Source organism: Eretmochelys imbricata, chromosome 2 (assembly GCF_965152235.1).
Source record: "Eretmochelys imbricata isolate rEreImb1 chromosome 2, rEreImb1.hap1, whole genome shotgun sequence".
Classification (NCBI taxonomy): Eukaryota; Metazoa; Chordata; order Testudines; family Cheloniidae; genus Eretmochelys; species Eretmochelys imbricata.
Window position 1 is genome coordinate 53,279,129 of NC_135573.1, and position 21,570 is coordinate 53,300,698.

Genomic DNA, 21,570 nt, shown 5'->3' on the forward strand with positions numbered 1-21,570 from the left:
CTGGTCCCTACACGGCCTATCACCACCCTACTTATTTAAATAAAATCATAGAAATGTACTGTTGGAAGGGACCTTAAGACATCATCAAGTCCATCTTCCTGCACTGTGGGAGGACCAAGTAAACCTAGACCATCCCTGACAGGTGTTTGTCCAACCTGTTTTTAAAAGCCTCCAATAATGGCGATTCCATAACCTCCCCTGGAAGCCTGTTGCAGGGTTTAATTACCCTTATAGTTAGAAAGTTTTTCCTAACATTTAATCTCCCTTGCTGCAGATTAAGCCAACTACTTCTTGTCCTACCTTCAGTGGCTATGGAGAACAATTGATTGATTGATTTATAACGGCCCTTAACACATTTAAAAACTGTTATCAGGTCGCCCTTCAGTCTTCTTTTCTCAAGACTAAACATGTCCAGTTTTTTTAACCTTTCCTCATAGGTCACATTTCCTAAACCTTTTATCATTTTTGTTGCTCTCCCCATTTGTCCACATCTTTCCTAAACTGCTGTGCCTAGAACTGGACACAGTACTCCAGCTGAGGCCTCGCCAGCATTGAGCAGAGTGAGACAGTTAACCTCCCATGTTTTCATATGACACTCCTGTTAATACACCCCAGAATGATAGCCTTTTTTGCAGATGAATCATATTGTTGATTTATATTCAATATGTGATCCACTGTAACCCCCAGATCCTTTTCAGCAGTACTACCACTTAGCCAGTTATTCCCAGATGTTGTAGTTATGCATTTGATTTTTAATTCCTAAGTGAAGTATTTTACACTTGTCTTTTACTGAATTTTATCTTGAATTCAGACCAATTTTCAAATTTGTCAGGGTCTTTTTGAATTCTAATCTGTCCTCCAAAGTGCTTGTAATCCTTCCTAACTTAGTGTTATCTGAGTATTTTATAAGCATACCCTCCACTCCATTATCCAAGTCATTAATTAAAATATTGACTAGTACCAGACCAAGGACTGATCCTGCAGGACTCCATTAGATATGCCCTCCCATTTTGACAGCAAACCATTGACAACTACTCTGAGTATGTCATCTCTCATTTACTATCAAAATGTCTATGATACCAGCCTTCACTTCCCACTCGTTAAATTTTCAAAGAAGCAACTTCGTGCTTTCTCCCATGTTACCCATCCTCCTTCAAAACCCTCCTTTTCCATGATGCCTACAAAAAAAGCTTGGCAACAGTTAGACCACTAGTGTGCGGATACCACTGCCTATCATGCTGACCAATATGGTCTCAGTATTTCTTGGTATTCCTCCGTCTGTCTGTATCCAACTGTCTCGTCTTATCTCTTAGACTGTAAGCTCTTTGGGATGGAATCCATCTTTTTGTTCTGTGTTTCTACAGTGCAAAGCACGATGTGGTCCTGGTCCATGACTGGGGCTCTTAAGCACTATGATAATACAAATAATAATAATATAAAAGCAACAATTTCTAACTTTACAGGTCGGCATCATTTCTTCCTTTTCTTTTTCTCCTTCTATTTCCTTATTTCTTTCTCCTCTTCTCTCTTCTCTTCAATATTTCTGTTTTCAACTTTCTAATTCTCATTTATTTTCTTACCCTTTCCTGTATGCCTACTTATCTCTTTGTCTTTACCTCCCATCTCTTTCTTGCACACATCCCTTCATGCTTCCCCCATCATGTTCCTCACAGTACATGCTTATCCTTCCCTTTAAGGCATACACAAAAAAACACCTATCGTGTTTCTTGAACTGCATGAGGCTGTGACAGGAGCACTCTGGGGAACAGTGAGCCCATGAAGCTAGCTGCTGGAGGAGGGAAGAACTAGGAAAAGCTGCCGCAGAACGGGGGAGGAGAAGCTGGATTGAGGTAGGTCAGGAGGATGGAGCTATGGAAATGGCTGGGAACTGAGCTGATCCATAGGGGGCTAAGCCTTCTCAACATCATATCCTTTTGTTTACATAGTCAAGGAGGCATTTGTCAAGCTTGATGGCCCTTAAACTTACCACTTCCTAAACTGTAATCATAGCGTGCTATGTAAACATACCACGCCAAATTCATCTTTGGTTCATACACAGAAAAGTCAACAGAGTTAAATCAGGGATGAAATTGGCCCATTTCATCTCTACCATTAATAGAAAGAATAGTAATTAGTTTAAATTATATCGATAGCACAGTGAACAACTAACATTTTTAAAATTATCATCAGGGACAAATCAAACATTAACTACAAAATTAATGTGGACTTACCCTGCTTGTGGGCTTGTCATGCTCACTGAATTTTTATGAGCTGGAGATAAGGTCTGAATTTTGCTTCCAGAAGGCCCACCTGTAGATAACACTTTACTCGTAGGTGTACCTTACGATATAAAGAAGCTAATATTAGATTTTGCTCCTAGATGCAAAAATAGTATTCTTGTATGATATCATGTACTGCCCACTTTGGAATCATTACACTACTACTTAAAAATAATTTCTGAATATATAACGGCATTAGCAAAAGTACTAATCATTACCTAGAAAATTCACAGAAGCACACTGAGACAATAAGGTCTATTGTATTCTAAAATATTGGGCATTGGTTGGTGTGTTCTGCATTTTAAAGAAAATTCTATAATGCATAGGGCCTGCATAACTGTAATAATGAATTTCACAGATATAAATAATAGGTGCCTATTTGCGACTAGAATAGGGCCCAATGTTTATAGACTTTGCTTTACTATACATATTTTTTAATTCTTTAGTAGTATATGCAGTGTACAAATTTATTAGAGAATTTACCAACTAAAAGAAAAATCTGACTTCAAATCTGATCAGTTCGCAGAGGTCCCAGTTAAACAAAGTACTTAACCACATGTGTAATTTAGCATGAAAGCAGTCCCAGTGACCTCACTAGAACTATGATTAAAGATACACATGTGCTAAAGCGTCTTGATGAACTGAGACTGAAATCCCTATTTTAGGACATTTACTAAATCTTTACTTTAACTGATTTTTTGTTGCGTAAATAACTTTACAAATGAACATCATAATATGTGCTCATCACAAATGTAGCCAAAGGCCTGAGATTACAAAAAACTAGTAAAAGCAACTGGAAGAAGTATGCAAGTAAAAGCCAGTCGCCATTTAATTCACCATTCGCCATTTAATTCATGTGCTACTGTTTGAGTTCTATGAGTTCCCCATAAGAAGCTTTTATGTCCTGTCTTTCTCTGTGTGCACCACTCATAGAACTCTACAGCTACTAAAATTATACAATCTTGATTTCATAGTTTGAAATTAGTTATTTAGAAAGTAGTTGCATAATTCAAAATACCAGTTCATACCTACAACAGTTTTGCTAACATTAGTTGGCTGTGGTAAGCGTGATGAGGATGGTGTTGATCCTGCAGAAGGTGCCTTTTTAACTGTAGCAGGCTTGTACTGTAACAATGGACATAAAACTCAACTACAACATAATTAATTATTTAGCTGTTTAATCAAGTAATTAAATGTAACATGAAAGATTGTTAGCCTGTCTTCCCACCCCAGTTCCTGAAATTATCATCAGTCAGCACTGCTTCTGGAAGAGTGGATGAAGAAATTGTTTCTACTGGATTGAAAGACATTTCCTATCCATTTAATGTAAAATACTGTAGAAAAGATTAAAAACAATTCTAACTGGTAGAAACTTTTAAATTGTATCCCACTGTATCTCTCCCCACCCCCCAGTATCTCCCACTGCTCATCTCTTTTAATAACCCCTAATATTATCATGCCACAACTAAAATTTTCCTCTCTTAGGAGAGTGCTCAGGAAAGTAGCCTCTTTTCTTTGTTCCAAACTCCATTCACACAGTTTCTGCACAGACTTGAAGCCTAGTCACCTTCAGGACATAATGCAAGATTAACTAATTTTATTTAGCTTTTTATTAACTGTTTTAGTTTGTGTTTGTTTTGTATTTCACCCTCTGAACTTAAAGCACCTAGCCCCTATGGTGAAGGTACTATAGAAAGAACAAGACATAATACATACACTCCGATCTCCCATTTGCTTCCTGTACTGTAAACCTAACATCATTCTTGACCATTAGCATTTTCCTTCTCCTCCTATATCTCTCATGTCCAGAAATCTGCCTATCATCATCTAGACAACCATGTATATGTAAGTTACTTTTCTAACTGTGTGTCTGTGGGCACTGAATGTAATCTTATTGTAGGTCTTCCATCTCCTCCCAATAACTAAGTATAACTCCCATCTCAGTAGTCTGCTCAAGTAGCTATTCAGACAATGGATATACAAAATACTGCTATCCAACTTCTCATATGTCCCATGAAGCAGAACCATAACTGTCATAGTCTAGTACCTTCATTTACTCCCCAGTTGTTTCAGAATCCAGTTAAAATTGCATTTCTTGTTTTTATGATGTTCTATGAACTTGTTTCAACCTAGTTTACAAACCTTGCCTCTCTGTACTCATCATCCTAATGCTTCCACGAACCTTCAGTAATTTGTTTATGCAGAAGTCTGGAGAGCTATTTCTCTGCCATTTCCCATAATCTCCACCTATATTTATGATACAGCTTTCTTTTCTCTGACTCCTATCATCTCCACACCTGATTAACTCTCATCCAAAAACCCAAACTTTTCCCTTGTCTACGCCTCTGGATTTCTCACTCCCACAGCTATGTTATTCTGGACCTGTATTATTTAACTCTATAAAGCATTTTGTGATACACCTAAAATGATTAACTGACTTGGCTTAACAATCACAAAGTCATAAAATAAATCACCAGTCAAAGAAAGTATTGTAATTCACCTGTGTTCGAGCAGGCAGCTTCCCTTTTGCATCAGCAGACAATTTTCCTTTATTACTAATACGTGCTGCCTGTTCCTTGCAGAAACTGATGTGCCTGTCAGCTGCATTTTCATTAAATCTTCTCTGGCAATATGGGCATTGAATGTAATCTTAAAACAAAACAAAAAGCACCTTAATTTGAAAAAGGGGACATGAACAATGACTGTTTTTTCAGGCAGTTGTGCACACACCTTATAGTAATTTCTTCTAGATTATATTTCTCTAGTTTGCTTACCAGAATGTCTACAGCAGTGTTTCCCAAACTTGGGACACCGCTTGTTCAGGGAAAGCCCCTGGCGGGCTGGGCCGGTTTGTTTACCTACTGCATCAGCAGGTTTGGCCTATCGCAGCTCCCACTGGCCACGGTTTGCAGCTGCAGGCCAATGGGTGCTGAGGGAAAAGGTGGCTGGTACGTCCCTCGGCCCGTGCCGCTTCCCGCAGCCCCCACTGGCCTGCGGCAGCGAACCGCGGCCAGTGGGAGCCGCGATCGGCCAAACCTGCAGACACAGCAGGTAAACAAACCGGCCTGGCCCGCCAGGGTCTTTCCCTGAACAAGCAGCGTCCCAAGTTTGGGAAACACCGTCCTACAGTATTGTGTCAAAAGCCTAATTAAAATTCAAGATATATCATTTCTACAGCTGCCTTGCAGCCACTACGTCCCTTTGCATTTGAAGGCCCTTAGTTATGGTTGGGGTTTGAAGTACATTTTCAAAAACTTTACTACTTAAGTCCCAAAAGATAACAATTGCAATTTCAAGTTTTCACTGATAGTTTTCAGGCAAGTGAATAATCCACCGTGCATATTGAAGGCAATACGAAAGAATGAGGTCACATACGGAAAAGGGGAAACTGAATCAAAGGGAAAATGTAGCTCACGTTAGAGGCATTCTTAAACAGGCTAATTTGTGGGGGCGTTGTAATTCAGGATGAACTTAATCACCATTGTGACAGTCTCTCTTACTTTACAAAAACAACTTTTGTTAGCTTTGCAAAAGCTAGGAAGAGCTACGCTAAAATTTATAACAATGAAAGACAATCCTGGCTTCTATGTTCAAATGTTTCCTTAGAGATGGTAAATTTCAAGGAGCAAATATACTTGGGTCTTTAGAGGTAAAGCTGCAAAACATTCAGCATGTCTGAAACTACCCTTTAAGATATGGATGCCAGACTCAACAGGCTACAGTAATCACTGCTCACATAGCTTCAATGTTTTGACCTTACACAGAGTTTAGTCCAGTATAGCAACATACAGCTTAACAGGCTGGTAGGCCTCTTCACATAAGTGCTGAGTGAGGAAGGAAAGGAGAGTGTCCTGCATTGGTGGTTACCTTTAAAATTACACAAATAGCATCAAATCAACAATAAATGATGGCAGTGCCCAAACTGTGTACCATAAGATTCACTATACTGGATTAAACTAGTTCTTCATTTAGCCCAGTGTCCTGTCTCCAATATTGGCCAGTACAGATGGTGCCAGAAATTCTGAATGAGTAATTATAGAAGAAACTGCTCACGGGGAAGAATTTTTCTCAATCTCCTCAGAGGGAGCATGATCTGAAACCCAACAGAAGTCTTTCCATTTACTTCAATGGGCTTTAAATCAGAACCTTAGAGGTTAGCTTAAGTCCTTAAGCATCAGGGTTTGTATCCCTTCCAAACTGTAATTGGTTGGTTTGTTTTTTGAAGTTTTTAACAAACAAGCCACCTGGCTAGGAGAAATACAGTTCTCATTGTCCTGTAGCATTGCAGTGGTTGAATGTGGGTTTTCGACATCTGACTTAATCAAAACAAGTGGACATAAACATATGCAGCAAAGCACACCCCAGATTTGCTGCAGATACAAATAAATAGCTCCAATAAAGATGCTTTTACAGCCCCATCAGGCTATTGTTCACTGGCTTGCTGGAAGGACCACAACAAAACACTAGTACAGGACTATACCAGTGATATTCTGCATGACCTCAATTTCAAACAAGATGTACATTATCCATAATGATAATTAAAATTTTCTTGACTTTAAATTTGGCACAGTAGTCCAGAAGAGTATAACATATCAGTTCAAATCTTGGGACATACACATATATTATCAGATAAATTTTATGTGAAGTCTTCACTTGACTATAGGCAGCTATCATAGAAAAAAAAAAAAAGGTATAACAGCATGAGATCTATGTATGATCCTCAGCATGATTCTTATATTTTGTAGGGGGGCCTGCTTCTTAAAGGAAGATTTTCTTTTCCAAAGAAAGGAAACAAAAACCTGACTAATCTCATAAAAGTTATCTATTTCCTTCAGCTCCTTAGCCAACTGCCGGATTGTTCAATAACACTTTGACATGACATACATGTGTTAAAAGTGAAAAGAAAAAAGTCAGAGAAAATGGGATAACAAAAATAATAGGATGTAAACAATTCTTAGCCAGTCAGAATAAGTAACCACAACTCATCAGCTGCTTAGCTGTTATCAGATGACCGTTCTCTGGACGCATTCATTAACATTTTATTCCAATACATTCCTTATCAATTCAACACATACAACATATCAAAATTATTTACAAACACCTTCAGCACTTCACCATTTCACATACCTGGATCATATGAAGGTGGAGGAGGGGGAGGAAGTTTTCCACCCTCTTTGAGAGTTTGATCTAGTCCTTTGGCTGCTCGTATAGTTGCTATAAACTCCTCATGCTTTCGTCTCCAGTTGGACTGTTTTTTGGGGGGTTCTGACTAAGAATCCAACAGAAAAAAAACAACATTATGGGTTTTGGGTTCTTTCATTTTATAATAAATACATTTCTGATTTTATTATGCAATATTTAATACCATTATATTTAAAATCCCAACTGACCCTAAAGCTAAGGAAGACAAATAGCTCTCAGGGTTTGCAAAGAAGAGTATGGCTGACACCTTAGACAAAAAAGAGAGACTTGGATATTCAGTCTCAGCACTAGGATGGCAAAAGATTTTGTTTCAGAAATATAAAGAGCAAATAATTTTATCAGCAACATGATTGCTATTTCCTGAAAACTTGATCTCTGATACCCTTTTTTTCTCTCTGATCCCTAGTCCAGAACCAATGCTTAGTGTGACATAGTGGTATATGTCTGCAGCAACCTACGAACTCCATTTTATACTGTAACTTCTATTACAAGGGTGGCCAAACTGTGGCTCACGAGCCACATGTGGCTCTTTTACCATTAAAGTGTGGCTTGCAAGCCCTCTCCGCTCCCCCATTCTCCACCTACCAGCTGGGGTAGGGAGGGAACTCAGGATCTCTGCCTTGCACGAGTGTGGTAGGGCAGGAGCTTCTGTCCAGAGGGGAGGAGGGTTTCACGGCTTCAGGCCTGCAGGCTGCACATTGTGAAACCCCAAGCCCTAGCTCCAGGCAGGTGTGCTCCAGCTTTCGAACTTCTGAAGATTGTTGTATGCGGCTCAGAAGGCCAGTAAGTTTGGCCACCCCTGTTCTATTATGTGTTATGTGCTAAACACATGTATAACTTTCCCCAAGGCAAGTCTATTATGATGTACCCTGCCCAGGAAAGGTGCTTGTCATCTTGTTCAAGGACTGCCACGGAGAAGCCATCACAGAGCAATCTAGGGCCAGCAACTTTGATTGTATCTCAACTGCTGGTCCAACTCCATGAAACAATGGATTTTCTGCACAGGAGCATCAGCATGGCTAGTAGATTCGCAGCTGCTCAGCAGAGAACATGGCAAAAGTAGAGAGACTGTATTTAAGAGGGGACATCCACTAAGAAGTCAGGAGGGATGTGGCCTAACCTCAAACATTGACAGGACTTGTAGAAGCGGGGGATCAGAGCAGGGATGCACCTCAGGACTTTTTATTTTGCAAAGATTTGTAATTTTCTAGTGCTTTTTAAGAGAAAAGTGACCTGGCTAAGCCAGTGTTCCTTGCATTCCTGTAATCTTATCCCTGAAAGGTTTATGCCCACACTTAGGTGGAGCTCTGAGGCACTGGTTCCAGAGTCTGGGGCAGCTGCATTACAGAGTCCCCGAATCTTAAGGTAGGGTTCAGACAAGGGGTCTGAACTTCAGAGTGTGTCTTTCAGACCCAGACCTAAAACAGTGACCAGAATCTGCCCAGACCCAGTTAGTTTAGAGACATGTGGGACCCAGTTGTTGGGTCCAATCATAGCCATCCAGAGGGAAACTGGGACAGGCTGCTGCACTTTGAATAGTATACTAATCTTGAAAACATTTGTACTGGTCCATTAGATTTCAGAATTATGTCATTCTGATTACAACCTTTTTCTTCCTACATTTCAATTCCAATATGATTTTAGAAGCCAATGTCTAATTAAATGCCACAGGTTACTACTTTATATCTAATTTAAATTTTTTGAAAGATAGTGGACCTTAAAATTATTACTGGTCTCTTGATCTAACTGCATGTTTTAGCTATGTTTACCAGATACCCATTACCAGCAGGGGCATTCCTCGCACATAAGTAATGAATTAACCACATAATACACGCCCATGTATGGTATTTTGTCAAAAATGATAATATTCAGAGGTTATCTACCTACCCGTGGCTTTAGAGGTTTTACTGTGGAAATATCAGTTCCTTCTGCTCTCTGTCTGCTGGAATCAAATGTCTTCCTTCTCTTACTAGCAGTTTTTTGGCAAATGGGTGTATGCTTTTTCTGTAAGAAGAAGAAGAGGAAAGAAATCTATTGCATGCAATATTTATATTTGGATACAGAACAACATGAAATTCTTCCTTATCAGTTATTTCAATCACCAAACAAAAAATAACTAGGGCTGTCAAGTGATTAAAAAAAATACATCGTGATAAATCGTGTGATTAAAAAAATTAATCGTGCTGTTAAACAATAATACAATACCATTTAAATATTTTTGATGCTTTCTACATTTCCAACATATTTATTTCAATTACAACACAGAATACGAAGTGTAAAGTGCTCACTTATTTTGTATTACAAATATTTGCACTGTAAAAAACAAAAGAAATAGTATTTTTCAATTCACCTAATACAAGTACTGTAGTGCAATCTCTTTATCATGAAAGTAGAACTTACAAATGCAGAATGTAAAAAAAAAAAAAAACCAAAAAAACCTGCATTCAAAAATAAAACAATGTAAAACTTTAGAGCCTACAAGTCCACTCAGTCCTACTACAGCCAATTGCTCAGAGAAACAAGTTTGCAGGAGATAATGCTGCCCACTTCTTGTTTACAATGGCACCCGAAAGTGAAAACAGGCTTTCGGATGGTACTGTTGTAGCCAGCGTCGCAAGACATTTGCGTGCTAAAGATTCATAGGTCCCTTCATGCTTCAACCACCATTCTGCTCAATAATGATTCAAAGCAGAGCGGACCAATGCATGCTCATTTTCGTCATCTGAGTCAGATACTATTAACAGAAGTTTGGTTTTCATTTTTGTTGGTTTGGGTTCTGTAGTTTCTGCAGCAGAGTGTTGCTCTTTTAAGGCTTCTGAAAGCATGCTCCACACCTCGTCCTTCTCAGATTTTGGACAGCACTTCAGATTCTTAAACCTTGGGTCCACTGCTGTAGCTATCTTTAGAAATCTCACATTTGATACCTTCTTTGCCTTTTGTCAAATTAGCTGTGAAAGTGTTCTTAAAATGACCATGTGCTGGGTCATCATCCAAAACTGCTATAACATTTTCAGAAGTGAGTATTAATTATAAGTGCCTTTAAAGAGGCCTGATTTTCACACAGTACTGGGCACTGCAACTCTGAAAATCAGGTTCCTTTAAGGTGTTTCAAGTTGGGCACCCTAAAAAAAAACAGGAACTCAGTATCACTAGTAACTTTTGAAAATTTAAACTGAGATGCTTTTCGGCACTGACCATGTCAGAGGTTTCAACACAGGGTTCTCAGATTGATATACCCATTCCAAAAGCAAATAGAAACAATGATCACTTTACTCACCAGTGCTGCTGGAAAGAATGTCCTTCCACAAATCTTGCATGGTAACAGATCTCCAGCTGGCAGTATAATATCATTTTCTAACAAAAATTAAAATAAAACATGTATATTTATTATAAGCAAACTGAATTTTCCAAGCTTTTGCCAACTTTAGTTATGTAAAAATCTTATCTTCCACCAAGTATTTCCTGACCTCGCTGACCTTAAATACTAAGCAACATTTTCATTATACAAAAACATCTCCATCTGAAATGTCGAGAACACTAATTACAAGACAAATATTTTGAATTTATTTTTCTTTCTGGCAATCCAACAGCTGAAACTCAAGAAAGAAAGCTACAAACATATCAAGAGATTTTAAGTCAGAACACTAATTCGCTTCACTGTTCTTTAATAAAGAGGAGATTTGGTGTCTGGATTTAGAGTATCACTTTATCCATTGTATCAGTAGGGGAAACTATGAAAGCCAATGGGAAATTGGCCAAAAACTTCAATGGGAGCACAAGCAGAATCCAACAATCATGTTTCAAGTAATTTAGAAAGTTCTGAATAAGAGAATAAAATAGTGTAAAGTCAATACCACTATTTTAAAAGTGATTTTTGGTAAGAACATTACATACAGATGGCAGCTGAAAAAGGCAAAATGTATTCATACTATTGTACCAGTTTGGGGCACATGATGTTTTAGGGACAGTTGCTCATTATATCAAGACTATTTTGTAGATAAAATATATCCATCTGATGACCAACACAGTGGACATAAGTGTTAATGGGGTAGGATCTGAGGCTAAAATACAAAAAGAACAAGTTAAAAATTACTTAGACAAGTTAGATATCTTCAGGTTGGCAGGACCTGATGAAATACACCCTAGAATACTTAAAGAACTGGCTGAAGACATCTCTGAGCCATTCGTGATTATGAACCTACTATACTGTGGGTGCACAACTGGTTGGAAAACCATACTCTGAAAGTAGTTATTAATGGTTCGAAATCAAGCTAGAAGGGCATATCGAGTGCAGTCGCAGAGGGATCTGTCCTGGGTCCGGTTCTATTCAATATCTTCATAAATGATTTGGATAATGGCATGAAGAGTACCCTTATAAAGTTTGCAGATGATACCAAGCTGGGAGGGGTTGCAAGCGCATTGGAGAACAAAATTAGAATTCAAAATGATATGCACAAACTGGAGAAATGATCTTAAATAAATAGGGTGAAATTCAATATGGACAAATGCAAAGTACTACATTTAGGAAGGAATACTCAATTACACAAACACAAAATGGGAAATGACTGCCTAAGGAGGAGTACTGCAGAAAAAGATCTGGGGGTTATAGTGAATCACAAACTAAATATGAGTCAACAATATAATACTGTTGCAAAAAAAAAAAAAAAGCAAATGTCATTTTGGGATGTGTTATCAGGAGTGTTGTAAGGAAGACACAAAGTAATTCTTCTATTCTTTACTCAGCACTGACAAGGCCTTAGTGGATACTTGGCACCATTTTGGGAAAGATGTGGACAAATTGGGGACAGTCCAGAGGAAAGCAACAAAAATGATTAAAGTCTAGCAAGCATGACCTAGGAGGAAAGATTGAAAAACTGGATTTGTTTAGTCTGGAGACGAGAAGACTAAAAGGGGACATGGAGAAGGGGGAGCAAGATAACAGCCTTCAAATATTTAAAAGGTTGTCATAAAGAATAGGGTGATAAATTGTTCTCCTTAATAACTGAGGATAGGAAAAGAAGTAATGGGCTTAAATTGCAGCAAGGGAGATTTAGGTTAGACATAGGGAAAAACTTCCTAATTGTAAGTGTTGTTAAGCACTGGAACAAATTACTTAGGAAGGTTGTGGAATTTACATCATCGGAGGTTTTTAAGAACAGGTTAGACAAACACCTGTCAAGGAAGGTCTAGATAACACTTAGCTCTGCCTCAGTGCAAGGGGCTGGACTAGATGACCTACTGAGGCCCCTTTCAGTGCTACATGTCTACGATTCTATATTTCACATTTTTAGCTCATTAATTTTTGCCACTTTTTGGAAAGAAACAATATTTTTGAGCACCTTGCACGAGCAGGTCCTTTATCACAGCATAATGTGACCCACATTTCCTATTGTAAAACTAATGTTGACAGCAATCTTGAGATATATTTAATGACATAAGTCATAATCAAGCTTCTTTTTCCATCATTTAAAAAATATATAATTGCATTTCAGCCAAATCACTCAAATGCCACACGGTAGCATGGTATTCCCACCAGATAACACTTAAACGGCAACAACGGTAACTAAGATGCTTGATTTTGATTAAAAAAATACTGTTGCAAATCAGATGAACATTGTCTTCACATCTATCAGTCAAACTATTTTAGTCAATTTTCTAAGGGCCTGATCCTGCAAACTTAAGGGTCTGATCCTTAAACATGCATAACTTACTTATATGCAGTCTAGATGGTTTGATTAGCCTTTGTCATTTTTCACATTGAGCTAGGCAGCTAAGCCATTTTATATAGATTATTCTCCATTCCCCAGAATCTCACAGTCAATAATATGGAAAATACAAGCCTCATTTCCCTTTGATCTTTTTTTAATTTAGTGAATTAATCTAATTGACAGCACAAAACATTGAAGTCTTCTCTTTAGCCACAGTTCAGATATCCTCATATCATAGAATCTCAGGGTTGTAAGGGACCTCAGGAGACCATCTAATCCAACCCCCTGCTCAAAGCAGGACCAATCCCCAATTTTTGCCCCAGATCCCTAAATGGCCCCCTCAAGGATTGAACTCACAACCCTGGGTTTCACAGGCCAATGCTCAAACCACTGAACTATCCCACCCCTGCCAAGGTGCTTAAACCCTGACCAAGGGAATTGTGAGAAAGTAGTTGGCTCCACATTCCAATGTACTCCTTAATCTCTTTCTGAAATTGCCAACAAGAGTGCCAAATGTGAGGGTGGTTTTCCCCCGGGGAAAAGGAATGAAACCGGCATTTTTTCCTACATAAGTCAGCAGGAGCAAGTAAGAATCAGTAAATCTGAAGTCATCCTGTGTTTTCCCTTGAAAAACCCCTGAGCCACTCATTCTCTCCCACACCCCATATTTCCCGATAGCAGAACAAATACTTTTCAGAAACCAACTATTCACCGTAAATTGGTGCTCAAATTCACCATCAAAAATAACAGACTAGGTTGGACACACTCAGTGAATCTAGAAGTATTGTTACAAGCCCATGGCAAAATGATAACATAGTTCTACATAATGAACACCAATTATCATTCATTGGAGCTGCAGAATCAGTAGTAGCGAATTTCCTTCCAGCATTCTTAAAATTTCACTGCTGCTGTTGGTAGACACCCAACTAATAAAAATACTTCCCAAGAGCAAGTTCTTCTGCCAAAAATCACCCAGAAAACAAAAATGCAGTTTTTTAAACTAGCAGGGAAAGTTCCAGATATTCTAACTCAGTGGGCCCCAAAATGTTCAGGGTCGTGTCCCCATTCCTCCCCCCCCCGGGGGGGGTGGTATGGGAGCTGAGGCTGGGTCCGCAGCTGCAGGCGGCTCTGGGGTTTGGAGGGGGGCTGAGAACGGAGCCGTGTTCAGGGGCTGGGGCCAGAAGTGGAGCTGAGGCGGGCTGCAGTCAGGGGTCGAGGCTGGGAGCAGGACCAGGAGCCGGGGCCGTGGCTGGGGGCGGGTCCAGAGCAGAGCTGGGGGCAAAGTGCTCCGGGGAGGGATAGCTCAGTGGTTTGAGCATTGGCCTGCTAAACCCAGGGTTGTGAGTTCAATCCCTGAGGGGGCTATTTAGGGATCTGGGGCAAAAAGTGGGGATTGGTCCTGCTTTGAGCAAGGGGTTGGACTAGATGACCTCCTGAGGTTCCTTCCAACCCTGATATTCTATGAAAGTGGGGCTGGGTGATGCTCCCTCCCCAGCCCCCCTGGGGGCTGGCCCAGGCCCCACCACATCCCCCCAAACATTCCTCCATGCTCCCTTAGGGGGGCACACTGCACAGTTTGGGGATCACTGTTCTAACTGAAGTAAATAGATCAGCCTCTTTACAACTAACTGTGTTGCATATGTCCTCCCACTCATCTCAGTGTCTTATAGCCCACTTCTCTGTGCCTGTCTTTTTTTAAAAAGACTTATCTCAAACGAGCTACTACCTCTACTCTCCACCCAGAGAAAGGTTAGACACACCATCAACTTGTAATCTAGTCACTTAAAAACACACACACACACGTCTGGAGTCTCCTTCCAATTTTTGTGGTACTATAATCACGTTCCTATTTTTAAAAAAATTTTTATCTCTCTGTTGCTATGTGAAAGACACACACAAACAATAGGGAAAACTGGCTGACAATAGCTGCTATCAAATCCACACAATAAATAAACTTGATAAAAGATATTTTTAATCCCTTTCACCAATAGTGATGTAAGGTATTAAATTTAACACTAGCAGTACATAAAACAATTTGACATAGAAGTATTATAGGCACGGTTGGTAGCATCACCTATTATTAAGGATGCCCAACATTTTCCAGTATAAGACTTTGTTTCAGCTGTAACTCTGACAAACTAAACTTTAGGGCTGAAGTTTTCCATGCCAGGTGTTTGCCTAAGGGCTGATTTTTTAAAGTTTCAGCCAAAACAGTTCTGCTGTTTCTGAGAACAAGGTTAGAGGAAACTACAATGCTTTGCAATTGAAAAAAAATCTGGTGTCCTTGACTTTCAGAAATTCTAGTGCCCCCATGATTTGAAGCAGAGACTTGCAATTTGGCATTGGGCAGCCTGTGTATCAGGAATGTCTTTTGTCGACACTAAAAATCCACCCAAAGTTCGCAAGTAATAAGCCTTTGAAAAAAGTTCATATGCACATATTCAGTAGAGACTTGCATTTTAGTCTTGAGAAGTCTCTACACTTTTTCCATCATTGAGCATGCTCCATTTCCTCACAGTTCCTGTGTACTGACAGAACTGCACACATGCCACCTCAAGAGGACGATGGAACATGCTCCACCCGACTTTGTCCCGGTAGACCAGGCAATTCCTTCCCCAGTCTGGCTCTTGTCCCCTCTGCATGCAAATCAGACGGCTTCTTCCTCAATGCATCCTGGGTGCTAGTCCCTTCAGCTATGTCTACACACCAATGTAAGCCTAGGGTTAGTGGGACTCAAGTCAGCTGACTGGTGTCAGAGAAATCTGGACCTGAGCATCTGCACTGCATTTGAAGCCTAGGATAAGAATTTTCTGACCTATGCTCAAACCTAGGGCTCTGGCATTCATACTGCAGTGCGCAGACCCAAGTCAAAGTAACTGCATCCCAGAGTGCCTAGCACCACCCCCATGTTGACACTCTAGCCCTAGGAACATGGTGCACTGTGGGAAAACTCTACTGCCCACGCTGTTTCCTACCGACGACAGTGCTATTGATGGGACTCAGGTGCCCACAAGGAGAACCTGAGTTCCTGGCTCAACCCTGCCTGGGGAGGGATGACCCCCAATATCCCAGCAGCCAGGAGCTGCCTCCCACCTGCCGACTTTGCTCCTTGTTCTTGGCATGTGCCATGCAGCAGCGAGGAGAAGCAGGAGCTGCTGCCGCAGAAAGAGCAGGAAGGGGGAGCGGGCTCGACCAGACACTAATGGCACTTCCAGCCAGCTGCACTAGCTGCCTGCAGCTCTGCTACTTTGCTGCCAGGAACTGTGGACACACCTGGAGAACTCCTGGGACCTGAGTCAAGCCATGGCTAAGGGGAAACAGGAAACCCTGGGTCCCAGTTTAACGTGGATCTCAGACCCTGCAGGGTCCTGGGACGTTGGGTTTGAGCCCTAGGTTAGTACAGTTGTATTGTGGACACAAGGGGGTTTTGGCTTGAGCCTGGGCTCACACTTAGTCTTAAACTGTGATGTAGACATACCCTTTGAGAGCACAAGAGATACAGGCTCCCTCCCCTCAGTTCCAATGCCTGGTTCGACCCAGGCATGGAACAACGATTAAAGGGAAAAGAACACATTGGGGCAAATTGCTAGTAAGTGTCAGGAACTCAGCTGCTTAGTTGCCTAGAAACCCAATGAGCTCATTGGGACCAATTAGTTACTGTGCTCCATGACTGGTCAGAAGAACCAACAGATCACCATTTAAGCACTGCAACAACAGCAGCACAGTGGCTGCTCAATGCATTCCACAGCTGCAGCTGTGCCAGGCCTGCTTCCTGTCTAGCCTGTTGACCTGAATTTTATGGGTTAGTTGTTATGGCTCACCACTTATCGCATCTGACTGGAAGATTTATAGGTTCTTGTCCAATTCAGACTACAGGGTCTGAGAACTCAGAGAGTTCTATATCGGGAGAGGACTCTCGGGGTGCTTGGCAAAAAACCTTACATTGGGGACAATACCAAATTGATAAAACTTTATTGAGATTAACAAAACAATAATAAATGCTATGAAACTTATGACTGCAAAACAGTAAAAAGAATTCCAAAACTCCTGGTGGTAATATTCCTATTATAAGTACCTTAACCTAACATACTCACACCCTTCCTTGAGGGCCCAGTAATAGGAGGTGAAGGACCAGCCTTACTCCTGGCATGCCTGATTACACGATGGTTCTGGCTTCCCCAACAGTTAGCAATGTTGAGTAGTTATACTATACTACAAGCTGAGCTGATAGCATGATAGAAGATAGAATGATAGGTAGATAAAAAAGATAGAAAAGAAAGAGCTTCCTAAGATATCCTTACATATTATAGGATTCTGATGCTATGTAATTCAGGCCCAACCTACCAAATCTTATTTCCGAAATGTATGGGTACCCTTATCCTATAGGTTAGTGGATTATGACACTTACTTTCTACATTTTAATAAGGATTGTTTTACTCCAAAAACTGCCTACCTAGGATTTCTTGGCAACTTCCAGGTTTGTGGTATACCCTACAGTTACCAACCGGTTGCAGACCCCGGATAAATCTGTTCAGTGTTGTGTGTAGTTCCTCCTTTTGGTTCCCCAAAGTTCAGGGATCATTTCTATCTGTGCCAAAGGTTGTCCGCTTTTATGCTGACTTATTCTTAACTGATTATACTTTTAGCTATTTAGCGGATCTTACTGGATACATGCCAGTAGGCTTCTTGCATTTCAGCAAAACTTATTCTCTGTATAATTATTAAGAAACATATCATATGCCTCAACACATCCTAATTTCATAGGAATTAATACTGATAAAATATTAGAATCATATATGAAATGGATTAATTCAGAAAGAGAAACATATTATTTGATACGGCTGCCTGGCTTAGTAGGATATAATAGCTAGTAAAGTACCTCTATGGGCCACAAGCCCTTGCTCCACCGCTTGCCTCCTCCACTACAGCTCTAGTCCATGCCTACCTCTGAACTCCTAATTCTTAACACCTGGTTCCAACCACGGACTTGTCTCTTGACCACGCCTCCAGTTCTACCCTCTGATTCTACTCCAACCACTAGGACAGACTCTTGCTCTGACCACTAGATCTCACGACCTACACCTCAGTGTGTGACAGTGCGACTGGAATGGATGGAAGAGAAAAACTGTGACAGGGAGCCTGCTGGAGGGGGGAAAGGAAGATGGGGCTGGGGGCTAGGTCAGAGGGGAGAGACAGATCAGACAAGGAGCCAAGGGGTGAGGAACTGGGACTCAGTGGGCAAGGAGACTGGGGACAAGCAGTCAAGGCGAGAGGGCACTGGAACTGGTTGGGCAAAGAGACTGGGAATGGCAGGGACCATAGTCGGAAAGAAAGCCTGGAGCAGGAGGCTAGGACTGGCTGGACAAGGAGTCTGGCACCGAGATAAGAAGCCTGAGGAGTGGAGACTGGGATAGGGACCAGGAGCAAGGCAGGGACAAGTTGGAAGAGACAGAGCAGAAGGTATCAACCTTGGCGAGGGAACAGGCAAAAGAATGTGCTCACTAGAATATACTACCCTCCAGAGCCTGGAATGGAACCCAAGATCTCATCATTCCTCTGATGTCAGCAAATGTGTGTACTACTCTCTGACAAAAAGTCTCATTGTTCTCTGGTGTTAGTTCACAGAGGATGACCACCTACTATTTATTGTTATCTTTTATTCCATTAGCTCAAGTGGCAGAAATCTGTGCAAAATATTTAAAGGCTCCAACCTACTGAGAAACCAAGTGAGTGTCAATACGAAGCCACCTGATGGGATTTGTTTTTTCAGTTTGCCTTTTTACAAACCTAAGAAATTATACAAAAAATAATTGTGTTAAAAGAACATAATTAAGATTGCAAAGTCAAGCATTCAGAGGTTAGGAAATGCTAAAATTAAGGTTGCCTGGACAGTCTTAATTTGCATCCCCTTGTTATGCATTATGATGCACACTTTAAATATACTTACTAGTTTTTCCATATGACCCCTGCCTTACTGGGTGCAAGGGATGGCCCTGCACTAGGGATGAGTCATGGTTCTGTCATAAAGGAGACTGTTGTGTGAAAGACCCCTGCTTCATCTCTTGGAGAAATCAAAAGGTGTGTAATGAATGAGGCAGGGGATCTGTAATGAATGAGGTAGGGGATCCCTATTAGTAGGCAGGGACTGTCTACTAGTCTGGTTTGTACCATGCCTATTACTCTGGCGCTCCATCCTCAGATGACCCTTAGACACTACTATACGAATCATTACTAATAAGAAGTTGTGTCAGAGTTATAAAACTAAGTCATAAAAATGGGCTTTCTGTCCACCTTCATAGACGAAAACCTCAATTAAACCCCTACAAAATTCTTATTGAAAATAATTTCTTCTAAAAGCACTCTAAGGCCTTCAAACTTTAAGAAAAACATTGATGGTTGAAAAATGTTTTACAGAAGATGTCATTTACTTCTGATAACTCATTTTCTCTCAATGGTCCAAAACGTGTAACTCCTTAGATGCTTAAAGATGATAGCATAAATCTCTTTTGAGATATACATTTGCAAGTGTTTTATCATTTAAATGTAAGCAGCTAACCCAAGAACTTCCCAGTCTCACTGCTATGTAAATGGTAAGATTTTTACTGTACCAGTATGGAGCCCAATGATTTTGCTATAACTGGTAACTAATGCAAGAAGCCATTTGAGTATAGAATATTTATATTAATTGGGGAATCAATCAGTTACCTGACAATACTTAAACTCTCACCGCTCTGGCTCCTACACCTACCATTAGGCCCCTCCGGGCTCCAATGGGAGTTCCAGGGGCAGTGCCTGCAGATAGGGCAGCGTGCAGAGCCGCCTGGCCGCACCTCTGCACTGGAACAGGAGAAGAGACATGCCACTGCTTCTGGGAGCCACTTGAGGTAAGTGCCGCTCGAAGCCTGCACCCCTGAGCCTCTCCCCACGCCCCAACCCCAGCCCTGATCCCCCTCTTGCTCTCCAAACCTGTCGATCCCAGTTCAGAGCACCTTCCTGCACCCCAAATCTCTCATCCCCAGCCCCACCCCAGAGCTCACACCCCCAACCAGAGCCCTCACCCCCTCTTGCACCCCAACCCCAATCTTGTGAGCATTCATGGCCCACCATACAATTTCTAGTCCCTGATGTGGCCCTCAGGCCAAAAAGTTTGCCCACCCCTGTTCTAGGGGAAGCGAGTGCAGAAAACAGAGGACATGCTTGCTGGGGAGATGCACTACAGCATTATGTACTAATGGAATATTGAATGCTGCGGAGAGATCCAGGAGGATATGAATGGATGTCTGCCCTCCATCCAATGACAGATCATCTGTCATTGCCACTAAAGCGATGCCATGCCCTGGCTGGATTCCAGAATGTGCCAGATCTATAGTATTAGCTTCAATAAAATGAACTTGTAATTGGCCTCTGGGTAGCTTTTCTCTATGTGCTTGTTCAGTGATAGGAAGTTTGACACTCAGAGAACCCTGATGCCTATAAGAAGCAGGGAGGTCCCCTGAAAGAAGCTGTCAGAGTCCCTGGGGAGGGGAGACAAGGCAGTGGGGAAATCTGCTAGGAAGAAGTCTCTAGGGAAAGTTCCTAGGAGACAGTGCACAGCTTAGTCTTAAGACATATATAGAAAAACTCTGCAAGGAGACAGTCCCTGCTCCAAGGAGCTTACAAGCTAAATAAACAGACACCACAGCCATCTTTGCTCATAAAAGAACATTCTTACATTCTGATAAAGTAAGGACTCTTTCTAAAACAAATATCTTAAGCTTTTTCTGTCTCTTCCAGTAGGCAAAAATCATCTTGATAACTGGTGTCTTATACAAAAGTTGTGTCTTGTTTTTGATAAGGCCCCTTTTTGCCTTTTGGCCAAAATGGACCTCAGATTTACAACCTGCTATTTATAATTTATTTACAACTTGAAGCTAAAGAAATCTATTAAATATTTTATACAAATCACAATAACCAATGCTTACAAACACTTTTCAAAATATAGCATAAAAGAAAATAGTACAGAAAGTTAAAGCATGATAGAAGTTATAAAAGCTGCATTGTAGAATCTGTGTAAATGCAACTGGGTGTAATAAACATGGTGTTATGGTCAAGGAAATTAAGAATTACATTTGAAAATGTCCACTTTTTGGGTGCCCAATTTGAGATGCCTAGGATCTGATTTTTCAGAGTACTTAGCATTCTGTAGCACTTTTTATGTTCAAAGCATAGCTCCCATTGACCTCCGTTGCTGCTGTGAGTGTTAAGCACTTCTGCAGATAAGGCTTCAGGTCTCAAATCAGGCGCTCGAAAATGAGGAACACAGTTAGTGAACACCTGTGATAAGTTTGGTTTTAGGACTTGCCTAGCACCACACATGGTTTGAGAAACTTCCTCCCCACCCC

At 40.8% G+C, this 21,570-nt stretch overlaps 1 protein-coding gene across 2 annotated transcripts in view; it reads right to left on the reverse strand.

Moving 5' to 3' along the window:
- The window catches only part of ZC2HC1A (zinc finger C2HC-type containing 1A), a 54,509-nt gene that overhangs the window by 16,075 nt on the left and 16,864 nt on the right, over nucleotides 1-21,570 (reverse strand). For both annotated transcript variants that reach the window (XM_077810098.1, XM_077810097.1), the window contains exons 2-7: nucleotides 10,759-10,835; nucleotides 9,369-9,485; nucleotides 7,407-7,548; nucleotides 4,780-4,928; nucleotides 3,308-3,404; nucleotides 2,232-2,340 (exon numbers count right to left, since the gene is read on the reverse strand). In XM_077810098.1, the coding sequence (XP_077666224.1) occupies nucleotides 2,232-2,340; nucleotides 3,308-3,404; nucleotides 4,780-4,928; nucleotides 7,407-7,548; nucleotides 9,369-9,485; nucleotides 10,759-10,835 (691 nt within the window). The remainder of the gene's footprint in view (nucleotides 1-2,231; nucleotides 2,341-3,307; nucleotides 3,405-4,779; nucleotides 4,929-7,406; nucleotides 7,549-9,368; nucleotides 9,486-10,758; nucleotides 10,836-21,570) is intronic.